We start from the raw sequence: 14,940 nt of genomic DNA on the forward strand, positions 1-14,940 counted from the left end.
TTTTCTTTTGAGCTGGGCAGCATGGACTAAGTGTGCTGGAAAATATAATTTTCTAGAATATTCCACTGCCCATAATAAGAAAACTTGTAAAATCCAGCATACTCCAGGTCAAAGACATGTACTACAAGATTTTTCGTTTAAAAATATTTATTTGGAATGATAATAGTTATTTACACAGATAAAAGTAATATTAGGAATATATTCATTGTTTTGTCTTTCTGCTTTCTTGAACACAGTGTCTGAAAAACAAGACAGCTCCCAGCATTCGATCACCAGTGACAAAGGGACCATAGTCCAAGATATCCTGCTCTAACATTGTTTTCATTGAACATATGATAAACATATAAGAGATGTGAAGCATAGAAGATATATTCACATTTTGTAAAATACTTTTTTGCTAGATTTGCAAGCTCAGGAATGTACCAAATACTGTCTTCAAGTGTAAGCTCCAGAAACAGTAAAAAATAACAAAATACCTGGGCCTTATCTTTATGTCAGCTTTAACTCTTGGAAGTTAATACACAGATACTAAAACTTGCTTGAAAAGCGATTCAGCCAAAGGTACTGTGAGGGACCTGAATGTAGTAACTGGGATTAACTGCCCTGACCACTCTTACCTGGATCCATCCCCTACACTCCCCAGGCCATGGGGCTCCATTTGAGCTCTGTTGGCTTGCAGCTGACTTCTCTTAGCCCTGTTCCCGAGTTACTGCATGGGGTTCCTCGGCTGACCTTGGCCTATTGCTTTGCCCGGTGATGACTGGGCTGTTGGTGGGACCCTTTCCTGTCACCGCTCTGCTGTATCAGGACTGTGCGGTTGCTGCCTGCCCTGTGCTCTCAGTTCGGCCACCAGCTGGGAATGACTCTACTCCCCAGCTGCTGCACTGATCTGTTGTTGTGGCTGTATCATAATGAACTTCAATTACAGTGATTAATTTTATTATAGCATTTCATGTTGCTTCTAGCTGCTCAGAAACATAAATGAAAAATGTGGTTTTCTTTAGATAATTCATCACGAACTCCCAGAAGTTTTTGCTGCTGAATTAAATGAGTACAAAAACGGAACAGTGGAGAACTTTGGCCAGTTCCTATTGATTGTGTCTAGAATAGCTGATACGAAACAAGAATACTGACTTTCTCTTTTAGAAATGACTAGGTAAATATTCTGTTTTTATAAGCAGACAAACTTCAGCAAACTGCTGTATGGATTGCAGGAAGACTTGAAGGACTATCTGTGTGCTTGTGTGGGGTGAAAACAATCTCATGTAATCTCAGGCTTACAGTGCTCATGTTCTCTTACCATGGTTGCTCTTTCTCTAATCAAAACTTGTTTGCTTATTGTGTCCCCACCCAGTGTACCAAGGCAGTTTTCCTCTGTTGCAATCAATCATGAGATGGAAAGAGTAAGACATGTTCAGTGTGGTGTGGGAGTATTCAGAGACTTCAGTAGGCTGTTATAAATAATCTGTACTGAATTGGTACAATTATATTGTACTTATAGGTAGAGTTTAGCCGAAATCTTGGTAAGCTTTCACTAGGACTTCAAACACACGTCTAACACCAAAACTAATTAAATTTTTTCTGCCCTATACATTGTGTTACATGAGTTTTGCAGCTGGCCCATGCCAGCTGAGGAAAGATGCTGGGAAACAAAGTATAGAATTACAAGGGTAAGTACTTATTAATGTGCATGGGGTGTCCCAGCCAAACTGGGGAAGACTCTATGAGGTTTTACACAGGCTTCCTATACCCTTCAAGTGTTTGGCTACAACACAATTTGACTAATCATTAATTAACACATACACTACCTACTATTAAGCATAGTAAAGCTTTGCAAAATAACTGTATTTCTGCAGTGTCATCATCCATCAGTGTTCTTGGTGCTTGTCCATCTATCCAGATGTCCTTGGAGTCAGTCTTGCTGTAGGACCTACCTATGACATCAGATGCTGGGAAGCCTTCAAAGAGTGCTGGAGGGACTAGGATACTGGCATTACCTTGGTTGTCCAAGGGTATCTTTTATCCTTCATGGACAGCTCTGAAAACCAAAGTCCTTATTTCTAGGGCTGGGCTGTCTTTATGGTGTTTACGATGAGGTGGTGTCCTTTAGTTTGCTTTTCTTGGATGTGAACAACGTCAAAGTCTCCAGTAAAATTCCACTGCCTCATTAGACTGTAGTGTATAAAATAAGCTAATTTATGTTAACAAAGTGAATATGCTTTCACACTATAAAACCTGATTGATATAATAGTTACCAAAGGAGATTTTCATAGCAGTTGTGTGTACAGCCTTTTAAAATAGAGGTTTCTAAACAAACAGAAAAATAATACTAGCTAAAAATAGTCCCATTTTCCCCTAAAATTATTCTCAATAATCGCTGAAAGATGTGAATTTTAAGCAATAACTATTTATCCTGAGGCAAAGAGCATACTTGTGAAATCTCAGATCAGTTTCATTTTCACTGAAATTACAAGTGGGTGAGAACAGCGACTCTGTACATACAAAGTGAAGAAAGATTTACCAGGGTGTAAAAAGAATCTATTAAAAAAATAGATGAAGAAAATGATTTTTTTTTTCTTGAATAAAAAGCCTTTAACATTTTAGATTTTTTTTTTTTTTATAACTTGAAATGGATAGAGATAGTGCTTAAATAACACTAGTATCAAGTTTTTTGTATGGTTTGGAGAAGTGTGAGTGTAAATACGGCTACATTTATATTTTATGTCATTTCTGTTTAGACTTCTCTGGTAATGAATGCACTGATTCAAAACTGGCATCTTAATGGCTTGTAATAATGGACAAACAGCTATTTCACCTTTTGCATTCTTGTCTGGAAATAACACTAATTGCTTATATGGCAAGTATAAGCTCATGCAGAAAGTGTCAATGCGGTAAGTATGTAATTAGTAGGCTTCTAAGGACACATTTCATATCCAGAATGGATATATTTCAGAATATGCACATGAAATTATATAGATTGTATTTTATTAATGGTTTTGAGGACGTCAATGTGCTTGACAAACACGTAGGGAATCTAATTTCAAATCAGCCACATGAGAAAGGCATTCTTATTTTATGAAGAACACTTTTCTGTTTAATGTCAAATTATTTGTCTCTCCTTTTACAGCCACATGCAATTTAGTGATGATCAACATATTTTATCCCCAGAAAAGTTTATTTCATGCCCTTAACTTCAATAGTATGTGTTCCCATCTGGTATATGAACAGACACATGGACACAGAACAGGTAGCCTGCTCACCCAGGAAGGTTTAATGAGCAGACAGGACAGCCTGTGCCGGTGCAGGTGCATGGCTAGGCAAGCATTCTGCCCAGCAACCTGTTTACATGCAATCATCAGCCTCTTGCCTCCCTATCACTCTGTTTTCCCAAGCTTGTTCACCCACCTAAACCACCTTGATATCTTCCTCTTCCAGAGCAAAACCACTGTTGGGATCCTGCTCTAGTCTCTTGCTTACCATTGTGCTAAGAAAGCGGAGTAATTTTTCGATGCAGAATGGGCCGAAAACCCACTTCAGAAATCTCACATGAATGGGTAAATCACCATAAGCAGATGCAGATCCCTAGAGTTCAGGAGAGGCTTGTTCCTTATTCCTATAAACTGAATAGAAATGTATCAAAATCTAGCTGATCTTAAAAATTGAAACTGTAATACTTGGATATTGGAGAGCTCTTCATGATGAGGTTCAGGAAAAACTGACAAGATGAACATAACCGAAGTTTCACCATTTAGAAAGTTAAATGAGAAAATGCACAGTAAAAATATTAATAAAAAATATTTGATAATTCTTAATAGCTCCTAATTTAAAAATTTAGTGTGTTCCTAATAACTCTGAAAACTAAGCAAAGAATTTTTCTTCTACATAGAAGCATGTACACATTTAATAATTTCCTTTCATTTTTCAGTGTTTCTTTAAGTGACCTCTGAGAAATGTGGTTAAAGTTCTATGGCTGGTGTTAGACCAGACAAGCAGAAGGTTCCTTATGGTACGGCCTTTACACTAACTACCATTTGAAAAGTAATCAAAGCACTACCAGATTTCTTATCACTACTTTCTGTACTTTGTGTTGGTACAGTAAGGTTAATGAAAGAAATTAAAATATTTGTATATTTTATTGCATCATTGAGTCAAAAATTTCTCCCATTCAGACATGTACTAGCCTTTCCACCATCTGTATTGAATTTAGGGCTAGATTCCAAAACCAGTTGAGACACAACTTATGCAAAATTTGGATTTATACATTTATTTAAAGGAGAGAGCTTAGCTTAGCTTAAGATAGGTGGCTCCTGACAGCTTCAAGTAAGTGTTCGGGAATTTTTATTGTACCTCTTGAGGTGAATTAAATACCCATTTGTGCCTAAGTATAAAGTGATTTAAGGGACAATGCATTGTACAGGATCCTACCGCCACAAGCAGTTCCACAGGGACTGTGCAAACTTGTGGCATGAGCCAATTCCTTCTACACGCTTGCTCCAGCACCAGTCATATCATTACAAATTAATACTGTAGCATTTGCTATTTTATAAACAAGGGAATTTTTTCTCCCTTATATAGAGTCATTCAATTTTTGGCATTCCTCTTTTGATTGTTTAACCCAGTTCTGGAGTTAGGCTTTCCTACTGCCAGGACTAGGTCATTCTTCAGTCTCCAATTACCATTGCTGAGCACTCACAGTTTGGATTTCCCCTTTGTGAGATGTCTCAAGTTAAAATTTCTGCAGCTGTCTTTCTGTACTAGATGGTTCCTGCCACCTGCTCAATGATTTGAGGAACTGTGATTCATGCTTGAAAGAATAGCTGTCTCGGATCCTCATCTCAAGCATGTATCTCTACCCTATCCCTCTTTGCCTCATACATTATGTAGAGAGATTTAAAAGTGTGCGGTAGCTTGACCTTGGCCAGCTACCAGATGCTCACCAAGCTCTTCTCTCACTCCCCTCCCTCAACAGGAGGAGGGAGAAAGTAAAATGGAAAAGCTTGTGGGTCAACACAAAGACAGGGAGATTTCTAACCATTTACTGTCACAGGCAAAACAGACTCAACTTGGGGAAAAAGAATTTAATTTATTGCCAATTAAAATAGATTTTGGTAGTGAGAAACAAACAAACAAACAAAATTTTAAACACCACTTTCCCCATACTCTTCCTTTTCTTACATCAATTTCACTCCTTCATTCTTGACTGCTCTGTCCCTCCCCATTCCCTGAGCAGTATGGGGGGATGAGGTCTGGGGGCTTAGTCAAGACATAACAGTTTTTCTTGACACTTTACCCCTTCTCCAGTGTGAGTTCTCTCCATGGGCTATAGTCCTTCAGGATAAACCTGCTCCAGTGTGGGCTTTCCATGGGCTGCAATTCTTTCAGGGCATATCCACCTGCTCCAGCATAGAGTCCTCCACAGGGGGACCCGGCCTTTGTGTTTTCCTCACTCCTGTTTTTTTCCCCTCCACCCTCGAGTTTTTTGCTGTTGTTGGTTTTTGTTTGATTGCTTTTTCTTCTCTTTCTTAAACATGTTTTCATGGAGGTGGCATCTCAGGAAAGTGCCTGGTCTGCCTTTTAGTCTGGTGAATAACAGACCTAAAAAAATACACTTTTAGACAAAAATGGATCATGCAAAGGGATGGAGAATCGAATCTAATCGAACCTAATTGAAGGTTATATTAAAATCTGTTGAAGCATTGGGCTAAAGATCATCTCCCATTTGATTTGAGGAATGGAAACAAAGAGTTCCAATTATTGCCCAGATTGTTACCAACGAAAGAAAAAGAAAGTGTGCTGAAAGGAGGGAGTAGGGGCTTATCTTGGCTGGATAAACAAAACTATTCTGATATGCTGGAGCACTGTGGGTGTACTTTAGCATTCTTTGTACAGGTCTCAAAGGAAATGCAGGATGTGGAAAAGACCTCTGGACTGCTTACCTGCCAAGTGTTACGTGTCAGCTGTCCACCAGGGAGGCTGCCAAAACGTTACCTGGATACATGTGGAGACTACTTACATATGTAACCCCAGTGGTTTCCTGTGTTGTATCCTACACAAATATCTGATCCAAAGGGGAACTGGGCTTTCCACTTCTCACCAAGACAATCTGAAACATAAACTCTGGCTTCCGAAATGCTGTTTCAACAGTGCTTGGGTACCCAGGTTCCCTAGCAAATTGAGGCTTCACTGTTTTCAACTGATAGGGATGCAGTACCATCCCTGCTAAAGGATTTACTGGAAATGCTAGAAGTTATGTAAAGTATATGTCTTAGTTTCTACTTTAAGAAAGCAGGCTGGTAGGAGAATAGATTGTGGTCAGTAAAGGGACAGAAATAGGAATTAATATTTTCTGCACTGTCTATTAAATCTGCATTAAAAATATTCTTAAGCAAAGCAGGCGTAATGGCTCTTGGACTATTACCTGGAGCTGCGTAATTGAATGGAACCAAGGAATTACCGGTCATAACTGGGCAGTGCCGTGTTCAGGACACATTTCTGCCGGCACCTCGGAAACGAGACCTGACTTTAGCAGCCGGGAACGGAAACCGAAACCTGCGGCAGCGCCTTAAAGGCGCGGTAGCGGCCGGGCCGCTGCGGAGCGGGCGGCGGCCCCAGGTACTGCCCGGGCCGGGGCTTTGTTGAAGTTGCCGTTAGGTTTGCCTTTAGGCTGGGGTTTGGGGCTGAGACTGGGACTGGGGTTAGGGCTGTGGTTGGGTTTAGGTCTGGAGGGGCTGTGGTGGGATTTAGGGATGATGCTGGAGCTCGGGTTGGGGTTTGCATTAGGGTTGCAGTTGGTTTCAGGCTGGACAAAGGGGCTGGGCAGCGTGCAGGGGAACATCTGGGACTTTGCAGGCAGCAAGGCAGCACCCTCCAGGGTGGAGGGGCAACGAGGGCCCACACTGTAGCCCCAGGCACCTCAGTTCTCAGTGTGTGCACTGCAGAAAAGCGCAGATGTAACAAAGTATTTAAGACTTATTTATTTATTTATTTATTTATTTTATTACTACCTCCCTGAGAGTCCCTTTGTGTAAAGCACAAAACAGATATCTAATGCTCCTCTTTAGTAAACTTTAAGAAAGACAAAAGTTGATGTTTATAGTTGATAAAAATATTTATTGATTTTATGAAATGAAAATATGTCTTGCAAGAATGTTCACAAAATGTTTTCTGATTTTTCTTAAAGTTTTATACCAGTGTGATTATGAAGTAGATAACTTAATGGTTGATGCCTCAGAGCATACCATGTTTCCTGAAAAATATCTCTTGATTACTTAGAGTTTTTATTTATTTATTTATTTATTTATTTATTTATTTATTTATTTAATGCCAGGCTCAAGATCTGTGATGGATTCTGCAGAAGATAATTTCAAGAAAGTGATTCATAATGATGCAAATGAGAATGTTGGTAATTATGATAACGTTAGTGAGTGTAGCAACAGTGAGAAAATAGGTTTCATTCCAACAAAGGAAGATGAAGAGACTGGGAGTACAAGTGACAGTGATGATGAGGATGACACCAACGAAGAAGCAGAAGGAGCTGTTATGCAGATTCTTAAAGAAGGGGAAGACAGAGAAAAAGAAGTCGAAGATCAACATTACAGAAACACTTACAGTATCTTGACCACTGAAGAAGTGACACAGCAGGCATCACAAACTGAAGGCAAGGATTTGAGAGTTCTCCAGCACAAACGTGGTTCCCAAAGATGTGGTGAGGAGCTGTTATTAGCTTTTGCTTGTGTCAATAGCTTTTATTGCAGTGTCTTACCTTTTGGCTCTTTTGTAACTAATTGATGAGTTATGGTTATATGGTTCTATCAATAACCATGTGTGTGGTTGTTTTAGGAAAAAAAAAACATGATGAATTTCTGGAGAAGTTGAGGCTACACATTTGGTCATCCCTATTAAGAGCTCAGTAAGTACAGTGGGGTTTGTGGAAAGAAGTGTAATAAAATAGTTTATTTGAACTAAGTAGACATCACAGTGTAGTATGCCTTGGAGAAAAAAAAACTATGTGCTCGTCACCTAGGTTTGTGGAAAATCAGGAGACAGAAGGCATGCTTATGATTTCATACTTCTTCTAGTCATATGAAGGAAGGTTCCTAATACAGTAGCAGGTCTGCCTGAGAGTGGAGATCATCTGTGCATTTTAGGAACTGATCTACAAATTATTGCTATTTTATCTTTTTCAAATTCTCTGTCATGCTTTTTTGGAGCACATTTCCTCATGTGTTTTAAGGCTTCTACTTTTACAGCATTTAAAACAGTTTTCCTATGAAATTTTCCTTTTCATATATACCTTCTCTGTATTTGTTTGTCCATCCTAATGCATGATCTTCTGCATCTTCAGATTCCAATTCCTTTCCCTGCATGATATAGAAAAGGATTAGCAATAGTGTTGTTCACATTGATGTTAAATGTCTTCTCTGCAGTCTGGAGCTGACATGCTAAAGAGATTAGTATTGATTAAAGGCAGACAATTTAAATGTGTATGACAGTAGTTCAATGAAGCTTTGTTAATGGAAGTCTGCTAATTGTGTCAGATAACAAACTGGGCCTGTAAACCAGAGGCTGCTGACTCCAACTAGAAAGGAAAGCTTAGTCTTCCCAGGTATGGATCTAAGGTGATGTGTGTCAGGCATTCTTGACAGCCTTGAAGAAAACAAATATATTCTTACCATTAGAATAATGATGATCTCATACTTATACATTAGTATTGTAATAACGTAATAGACTTCTTGGTCAGTCCTGGGTAAAACGGCATGTCCCTGGACTTCCATGGACTCTTAAAGAGGTGCAGAACGCAGCCAGTTTCTATGATGTATTAAAAACTACTGAAGTGCTTCCTGTTTATACTTGCCATCTTCAATGAAGAGGATTTGTTTCCAGTTTGACGTAAGACTGATTAAGGCAAATGAACTTTCACAGTCTTCCGAAATGGGAAGAGGATGAAGTCTTTTGATTCTTAGGTCTCTTGAAGGAATGTAGTGTGATGATTTGATTCCTCTTGCTGCTAAGGTATTTTTCTTGCCATAGACATTCCTTGGATGAGGGAGGTAGTTGTCACTGTCATGATACTTGTTGGTAACCCACTTGCTATTTTTAGTTGGAAACTCAGGCAGAAAGGCCCCCAAAATACATTTTGTGGTTATCTTCTGTGGGGTATTTCTCATAGAACAGATTAAGCGTACACAGACAACAGTTGCCACGTAAGTCACAGAAGTCTCTGATGCTACAAAAGTATCTGGAGGTGTAAAGGAGACAATTGCCAATGCATTCAATAACTGAAAGGATTGCAAGATATTTAGGAGTAACCTTAGATCCAAGAAAGATAATTTGCTATTGACTTAATTGATTTAATTTATGCCTGTAATGTTTAGTTAACAAAGACATCTATTTTAAGGTAAGCAAATTTCTTCTGTTTCACGTCCTCAACTTTTCTTGGAGTAGTGTTATATACATGCTATTTCTTTTTCTTCCAGGTATGTCAGTCTGTTTAAAGACTTTGTTGAGTCTGAATTCTTCGTAATAGATGGGGATTCCTTACTACTTATGTTTTCAGACGAGGAAACACAATATCTAAACTTCTTCTATCAAATTGAATGCTTCCTGCAGGATTTCACTGAAAAAGGAGCAAAATACATCATTGTTTTCTTCAAGGTAATGAACAAGTAATATTTGTTTGCTGTTTAAACCACTGCACTCCTTCAAAAACCAACTGCTTGATTCTGTTTGGTCAACAAATGTCACTGAATAATTTCATCATTTTTATTTCCCACAGGATGCAGAACAGATGTACTTTCCATATCCTCGTTTTCTTTTCTTACGCACTGCATTAATAAAACACCTGAGGCATAACACTGGCACCACTGTTCATACAGAATTTTCCAATTGTTTATCATCTGAATGGGAGATTTTCCTCAAGAAAAGCTACCCTTACTTCATCATTGTATCGGATATAGGATTGACCTCTCTCCAAGCAGACTATTTACATATTTTAATGGCTCATTCATTGTCAAAGAAAATCAATGTTGTGCTTGCTTCAGGTCAGGAGTGTGATATTCTTAGAGTTTATGGATATCATGTTGAGAGTGTGTATAAACACAGAGCATTTTTTCAAAAGGTAAGTTACAAAACTTCGTTGTTGGTTTACAATAATGATGTTAGTTCTACTTAGCAGTTTTAATTAAAATATCTCAATATGAGTGTTATATTTTACATTGAAATTATAAAGCACTGACACTTGGCTCATTTTATGTATCTTTAATCTACTAGTCTTGAAATCCTTAACAGGACTGGTGGTAATTTCCTGCACTGTTCTCTGTAGTCTCATTCCACATCCTTGTATTTGTAGTCTCAAATACACCCTTTCCCATATCTTCAGTATCTTCATTGACTTGTAATTGTCAGACAAGACCAGCATTTAGGCCAGGAACGTGATTTTTAAATGAGTTTTATTGAGAATAGATGTTTCTTGGAGGCTGAGGACTGTTCTATATCTGAATGGTTTCTGGATGTGGCTGGTAGTCCCTGATGCATTGCATCTGTCGACTTTTGCATATAACTTTGAATTCTGCACTTCTTAGCATGAACAAGATCTGCGATATGCCTGTGCAAACCTAGTCGGGTATCAAGAGCCATCCATGCGTCTGTATGAACATCTCAAGCTGAGCCCGAAAAGCATACAAAAAGAGGTAACTGGACCTCTTTGGTGCTTTTTGTTTTTTCTTCTCGGGTTGACTGTCTTTCTCCGTTCCTTTACCTGAAATTCTTTCCTAGCCAGAACTGGGGGCTCTCTTCCTTATTCTGAAGTGTCACTCTGAATCTGAGAAGGTCTCCACTGTGCCAACTCTTCCTCACAGCAGCTTGAAGTTGCCTCTTTCTTTAACGTTCACTGGAGCAGGATGATTCAGCTGAAAGCTGATCGGTGCGACGGCCCTCAAAGGATGTTTCCATCTTGGTGACTGCCTTTATGTTGTAGAAGATGGGAACCAGCCCATTCATCAGAAAACACCATCCATGGCATAAATCCACTCTTAGCTGCCGGGGGGGGGGCTGTGGCCTCACCCCCACGGCAGTGGGTGGCTCCTGGGGGCAGGGGGTGGGAGGATGCCTTCAGCAGCAGTAGGCAAGAGTTGGTGCTGCTGCCAGCAGCAACCTTGTCTGTAGAGACATCTGCAAACCTAAACCTCACTTCTGCAGCTGCCAAGGCTTGCACATTGTGAACTATAAAATTATTCACAATCTGGGATTTTTATTTTTATTAAGAGCTTGATTACAATCGCAGGGTTTGTGCTTGCAGGAATAAAGTGATGGATTCGTTAATCTTTGTTAACCTTAAAAATTTGGTAGGTTTAGATAAATATTTTGCCTTTAGTGCCTAATATACCCCTGCCATTTTCCTCAGTGTTAGGTTACACTGTAGTGTTGTGACTGTACTTGTGCTCCTGCAGAGAATAGCACCAAGGCTCCCTTAGACTTCAGTGGGAATGACACTGGTCCAGTAAGCTGACTTTTTTCAGTCCAGAAAAAAATGGTGTTACTTAGAAAGCATTTTAAAGTTGGTAGAAACACATCTGCCTGGCTACCTTATCTTTCCTGGGGCAAGTGCAATAATTAGATACCCCAGGAGCAGACAAACATTGGGGCACAGTGAGTGCAGGCGGCTGCTCCCTCAGGACCCAGCCAGCAGGATCTCCCCTGGAGGCAATCAGGCAGGGGCTGGTAGCCAGGGCCTGTCCTGCTGCCCTGGCCAGGAGCAGGGCAGCTGGGGGGCAGTTGCAACCCCCAGCTTTGGGCACACCCCTGGGAAATGGCTGAGGCCAGACCAGGCTGTTGTCCTGCTGGGCTGTGGGGAGCTGGAGACTGGCACTGCTGCAGCATCTCTGGGTCAGGGACTGATGGCCTCGAGGGGCTGAAATGGGGCCCTGGGCAGCTGGGGGCAGGCCCCAGGGGTTGGGCAGGGTTAGTCAGGGCTGTTGGTCCCCTCAAGAACATGACAAAAAAGAGCTATTTTTACAAATGATTGTGCCCACTTTTTCTTTTGTAGTTTTCATATCTTTTTTTTCTCTTCTCTGATGGAACTTTGTTAAAACTTGTGGGGTTTTTTTTTGTAATTTTTATTATAGTGGTTGGCTATGCTGTTCATAATGTTATGACTACAGGTTCGCCAGGCTGTCCTTCTGTTGAAACAACTGTGGCCTGAAGGATCTGACATTCGGCGTGTGGTCTGTGTTCTTTCTTGTGCTGTGGGATTAACAATATACAGCAACATGTTGGAAAATGCAGATACTTCCATGGGAGCAAAGACAAAGCAATCAGCAAGAGTAAGAATTTTTAAGATATTTTTTCAGCACAGTGATCATAGGCATTTTGCTAACAGGAGAGAGATGGCTGTCTTTCTAGATCCCAAGCTAAAGAGAGGCCTGGATGATTCTTTAGTGGCTGCACTCGGTAAGTGGTCTGGTTCAGACAATTACTGTGGCCACAGCTTCTCCAAAGGTACGTGATCTGTCCGTGGCACTGTGCCCCATGCTGCAGTGGCTATTCCTGGGCAAAGTTTTCCTTTAGGAGCAATTACTGCCATAGGAGGTTTTACCTAAGAGGGTGGTTGGGGCTCATTATTTTTATTTTCCTGATGTTCAGTAGCATACTAGTTTTTACAGGAGAACACACTTTTCCTCAAGTTAGCAAGACACATCAGAAGAAAGTTTTCTTTCTAGATATGATCCTGATGCCATTTTTGTGACCATACTACAAACCTTATATTTTCATCAAGTTAACATAGATGCAGTATATCGGTAATGTTTTATGAGACACATATTCAGCGGATTACAGGATAACTATGAATGGTTAGCACCACTGAATTGCTGTACAGACTTTTTGCTGTGCAGTTGAGAAAAGAGTATAGACCTATATCTAGATATTAACTTCTCCTCTTAAAATAATAGCATTTTTAGCCAGGCACACAGACAATTACTTTTAAGTTTTGTCTTGATTTTCTTAGTCATATTCTTTTTGGAAAAAACATTTTTTTTTCTTTATAAAGCACTTTATACCAGCACTACAAGAACGTTCATTTTGAATAAGTGTATCCACAAGTATTTACAGTGCATAAATTGCTTAAATAGATCAAAATTATTAGCTGCTTTAACAAAGTGCAAACCACTGAATTAAGTAGTCGAAAACACGCAATTATTTTACTGAAGGACAGGGTCAACTTTTTATTGGTTATCTCTCAGCAGGGAAGAAGTAAACCCCTATCTCCAGAAGAAGCAGCTGACCTCTGTAGAATGCAATGCCTTACAGTGGCATTTCTTCTTCACATGCCTCTTTCACAGAGATCTCAGCTAAGGATCCTGAAATCCTGCTGGACTAATCAAGTTTTACCGTTAATAAAAATGGTATGTGTGGCACTGTCTTACTTCCCGTGTCATCGAGTGCAATTGACATTTTGGTTTCCCGTTTTCCTTTACATGCTACTTCAGTCAACTCATGAGATCAAAGAGTGTTACATACCTGCTGGAAACAAACCTTACCTGGTTCAATAATCTTGTGAGCCATAGATCAGTGGGGCTACGAGACTGTTGGGGGCAATCTCTCTTTACTTGACCTCTTCTTAGACATCTCCAGTTACCCAGCATTAGTATTAGGGTAGTGAGCTAGATGTACCTTTTAGTCTCATCCAATATGGAAAGTTTGACAGCAGGCCTTCTTACTGTTTATAGTTGGTTATTACAGTGAAGGAAAACAGTGAAAACAGTTTCCTGATCATGGAGAAGTCAAGTAACAGTGTGTTGTTTTTCATGTCAATATAATATGTTGTAGTTAACCTTGCTTTGGAGATGCTTTGATCCCTCCAAATGAAAAGGTGTTCCATAAGAGTTAATTGTTTGCTTTCTTTTAACAGCAACAGTTGTGTATGCATTTTACTCTGACGCAGCTAAATGATACAAACGATTGGAAGTTGGATTTAACTTACCTGCCTGACTTAAATGATGATTCACTGCTCATAAATCTTGCACATTACTATGAGGTCAAATACACTGAAGGTATTTATCTTTGCTGAACAGCTTTCTTACATTTCTAACTTTATTAAGCTGCAAAATGAGAATGAAACTGCTCATACAAGCAGAAATGAGCACTATTTTCTAATTATCCACAGAATAATGGATACACTTTATGGAATAATAAGGAAACATTTTTCTATAGCCAAGTGTAGAAAATTGCATGTGAAAGCAACTTTTACCAGTATTCATTCAGAATACTTTACAATGTCATATCTTCGATGATGGTGCTACCTGTACTTATGCAGAGGAAAAGTAATATGGCTTCAGTAATAAGAACTCTGCATCACTGCTATAGGGTGTTGTTAACTGTTTGGTTTTTAGACAATTTTCTACCCATTTCATTTTGTCTTGGTGCAACACAATCAAGATGGAAGCTAGATTCTATCCCTACTGTCACTGTGACATTGGATAATATTTTTAATTTCAGATGAGATTGATTCAGACAAAATTATATAGTCTTATAAATACATGAATTTGTGAACTTGAGCTTTAAGAACACCATCAGTTGTGTTAAAATCCACCAAAAAAAAGTTATAAAAGCTGACCAAGCAAAAAAGTATGGAAAAAGATTCTTAGTAAATGTGCACTAAGAGTAATTCTGTTTGCCTGAAGTCCTCTGTCATGAGTCCATCTGTCTGATAATAAATCAGAACCCTTTCTTTTTGAATCTAGTCACAAGATGTCCTGTATGTACCTCAGTAAAGCAAGTGTAGAGGAATTTCTAAGGAAATATAAATTAGGAATATGAAGCATTTATTTTAATAAAGATACCTTTCATTGGGCACTAAAAAGAAAATTATTAATTCAAGATCCTACCCTGCAGGAAATGAAGGTGAGAGAAACTTCTTTAGCTGTGCAGCTTGTAGAATCTATGATT

At 39.3% G+C, this 14,940-nt stretch overlaps 1 protein-coding gene across 1 annotated transcript in view; it reads left to right on the forward strand.

Annotated features, from left to right (window-relative positions):
• Positions 1-6,509: 6,509 nt before the first annotated feature.
• DDX60 (DExD/H-box helicase 60) overlaps positions 6,510-14,940 on the forward strand; it is a 47,681-nt gene continuing 39,250 nt past the window's right edge. The window contains exons 1-9 of the mRNA XM_065061380.1: positions 6,510-6,612; positions 7,328-7,705; positions 7,840-7,909; positions 9,477-9,654; positions 9,776-10,117; positions 10,581-10,688; positions 12,159-12,320; positions 13,236-13,397; positions 13,904-14,045. Of these exons, the coding sequence (XP_064917452.1) occupies positions 7,342-7,705; positions 7,840-7,909; positions 9,477-9,654; positions 9,776-10,117; positions 10,581-10,688; positions 12,159-12,320; positions 13,236-13,397; positions 13,904-14,045 (1,528 nt within the window). The 5' untranslated portion in view covers positions 6,510-6,612; positions 7,328-7,341. The remainder of the gene's footprint in view (positions 6,613-7,327; positions 7,706-7,839; positions 7,910-9,476; positions 9,655-9,775; positions 10,118-10,580; positions 10,689-12,158; positions 12,321-13,235; positions 13,398-13,903; positions 14,046-14,940) is intronic.

This window comes from Columba livia, chromosome 4, assembly GCF_036013475.1.
Source record: "Columba livia isolate bColLiv1 breed racing homer chromosome 4, bColLiv1.pat.W.v2, whole genome shotgun sequence".
NCBI lineage: Eukaryota > Metazoa > Chordata > Aves > Columbiformes > Columbidae > Columba > Columba livia.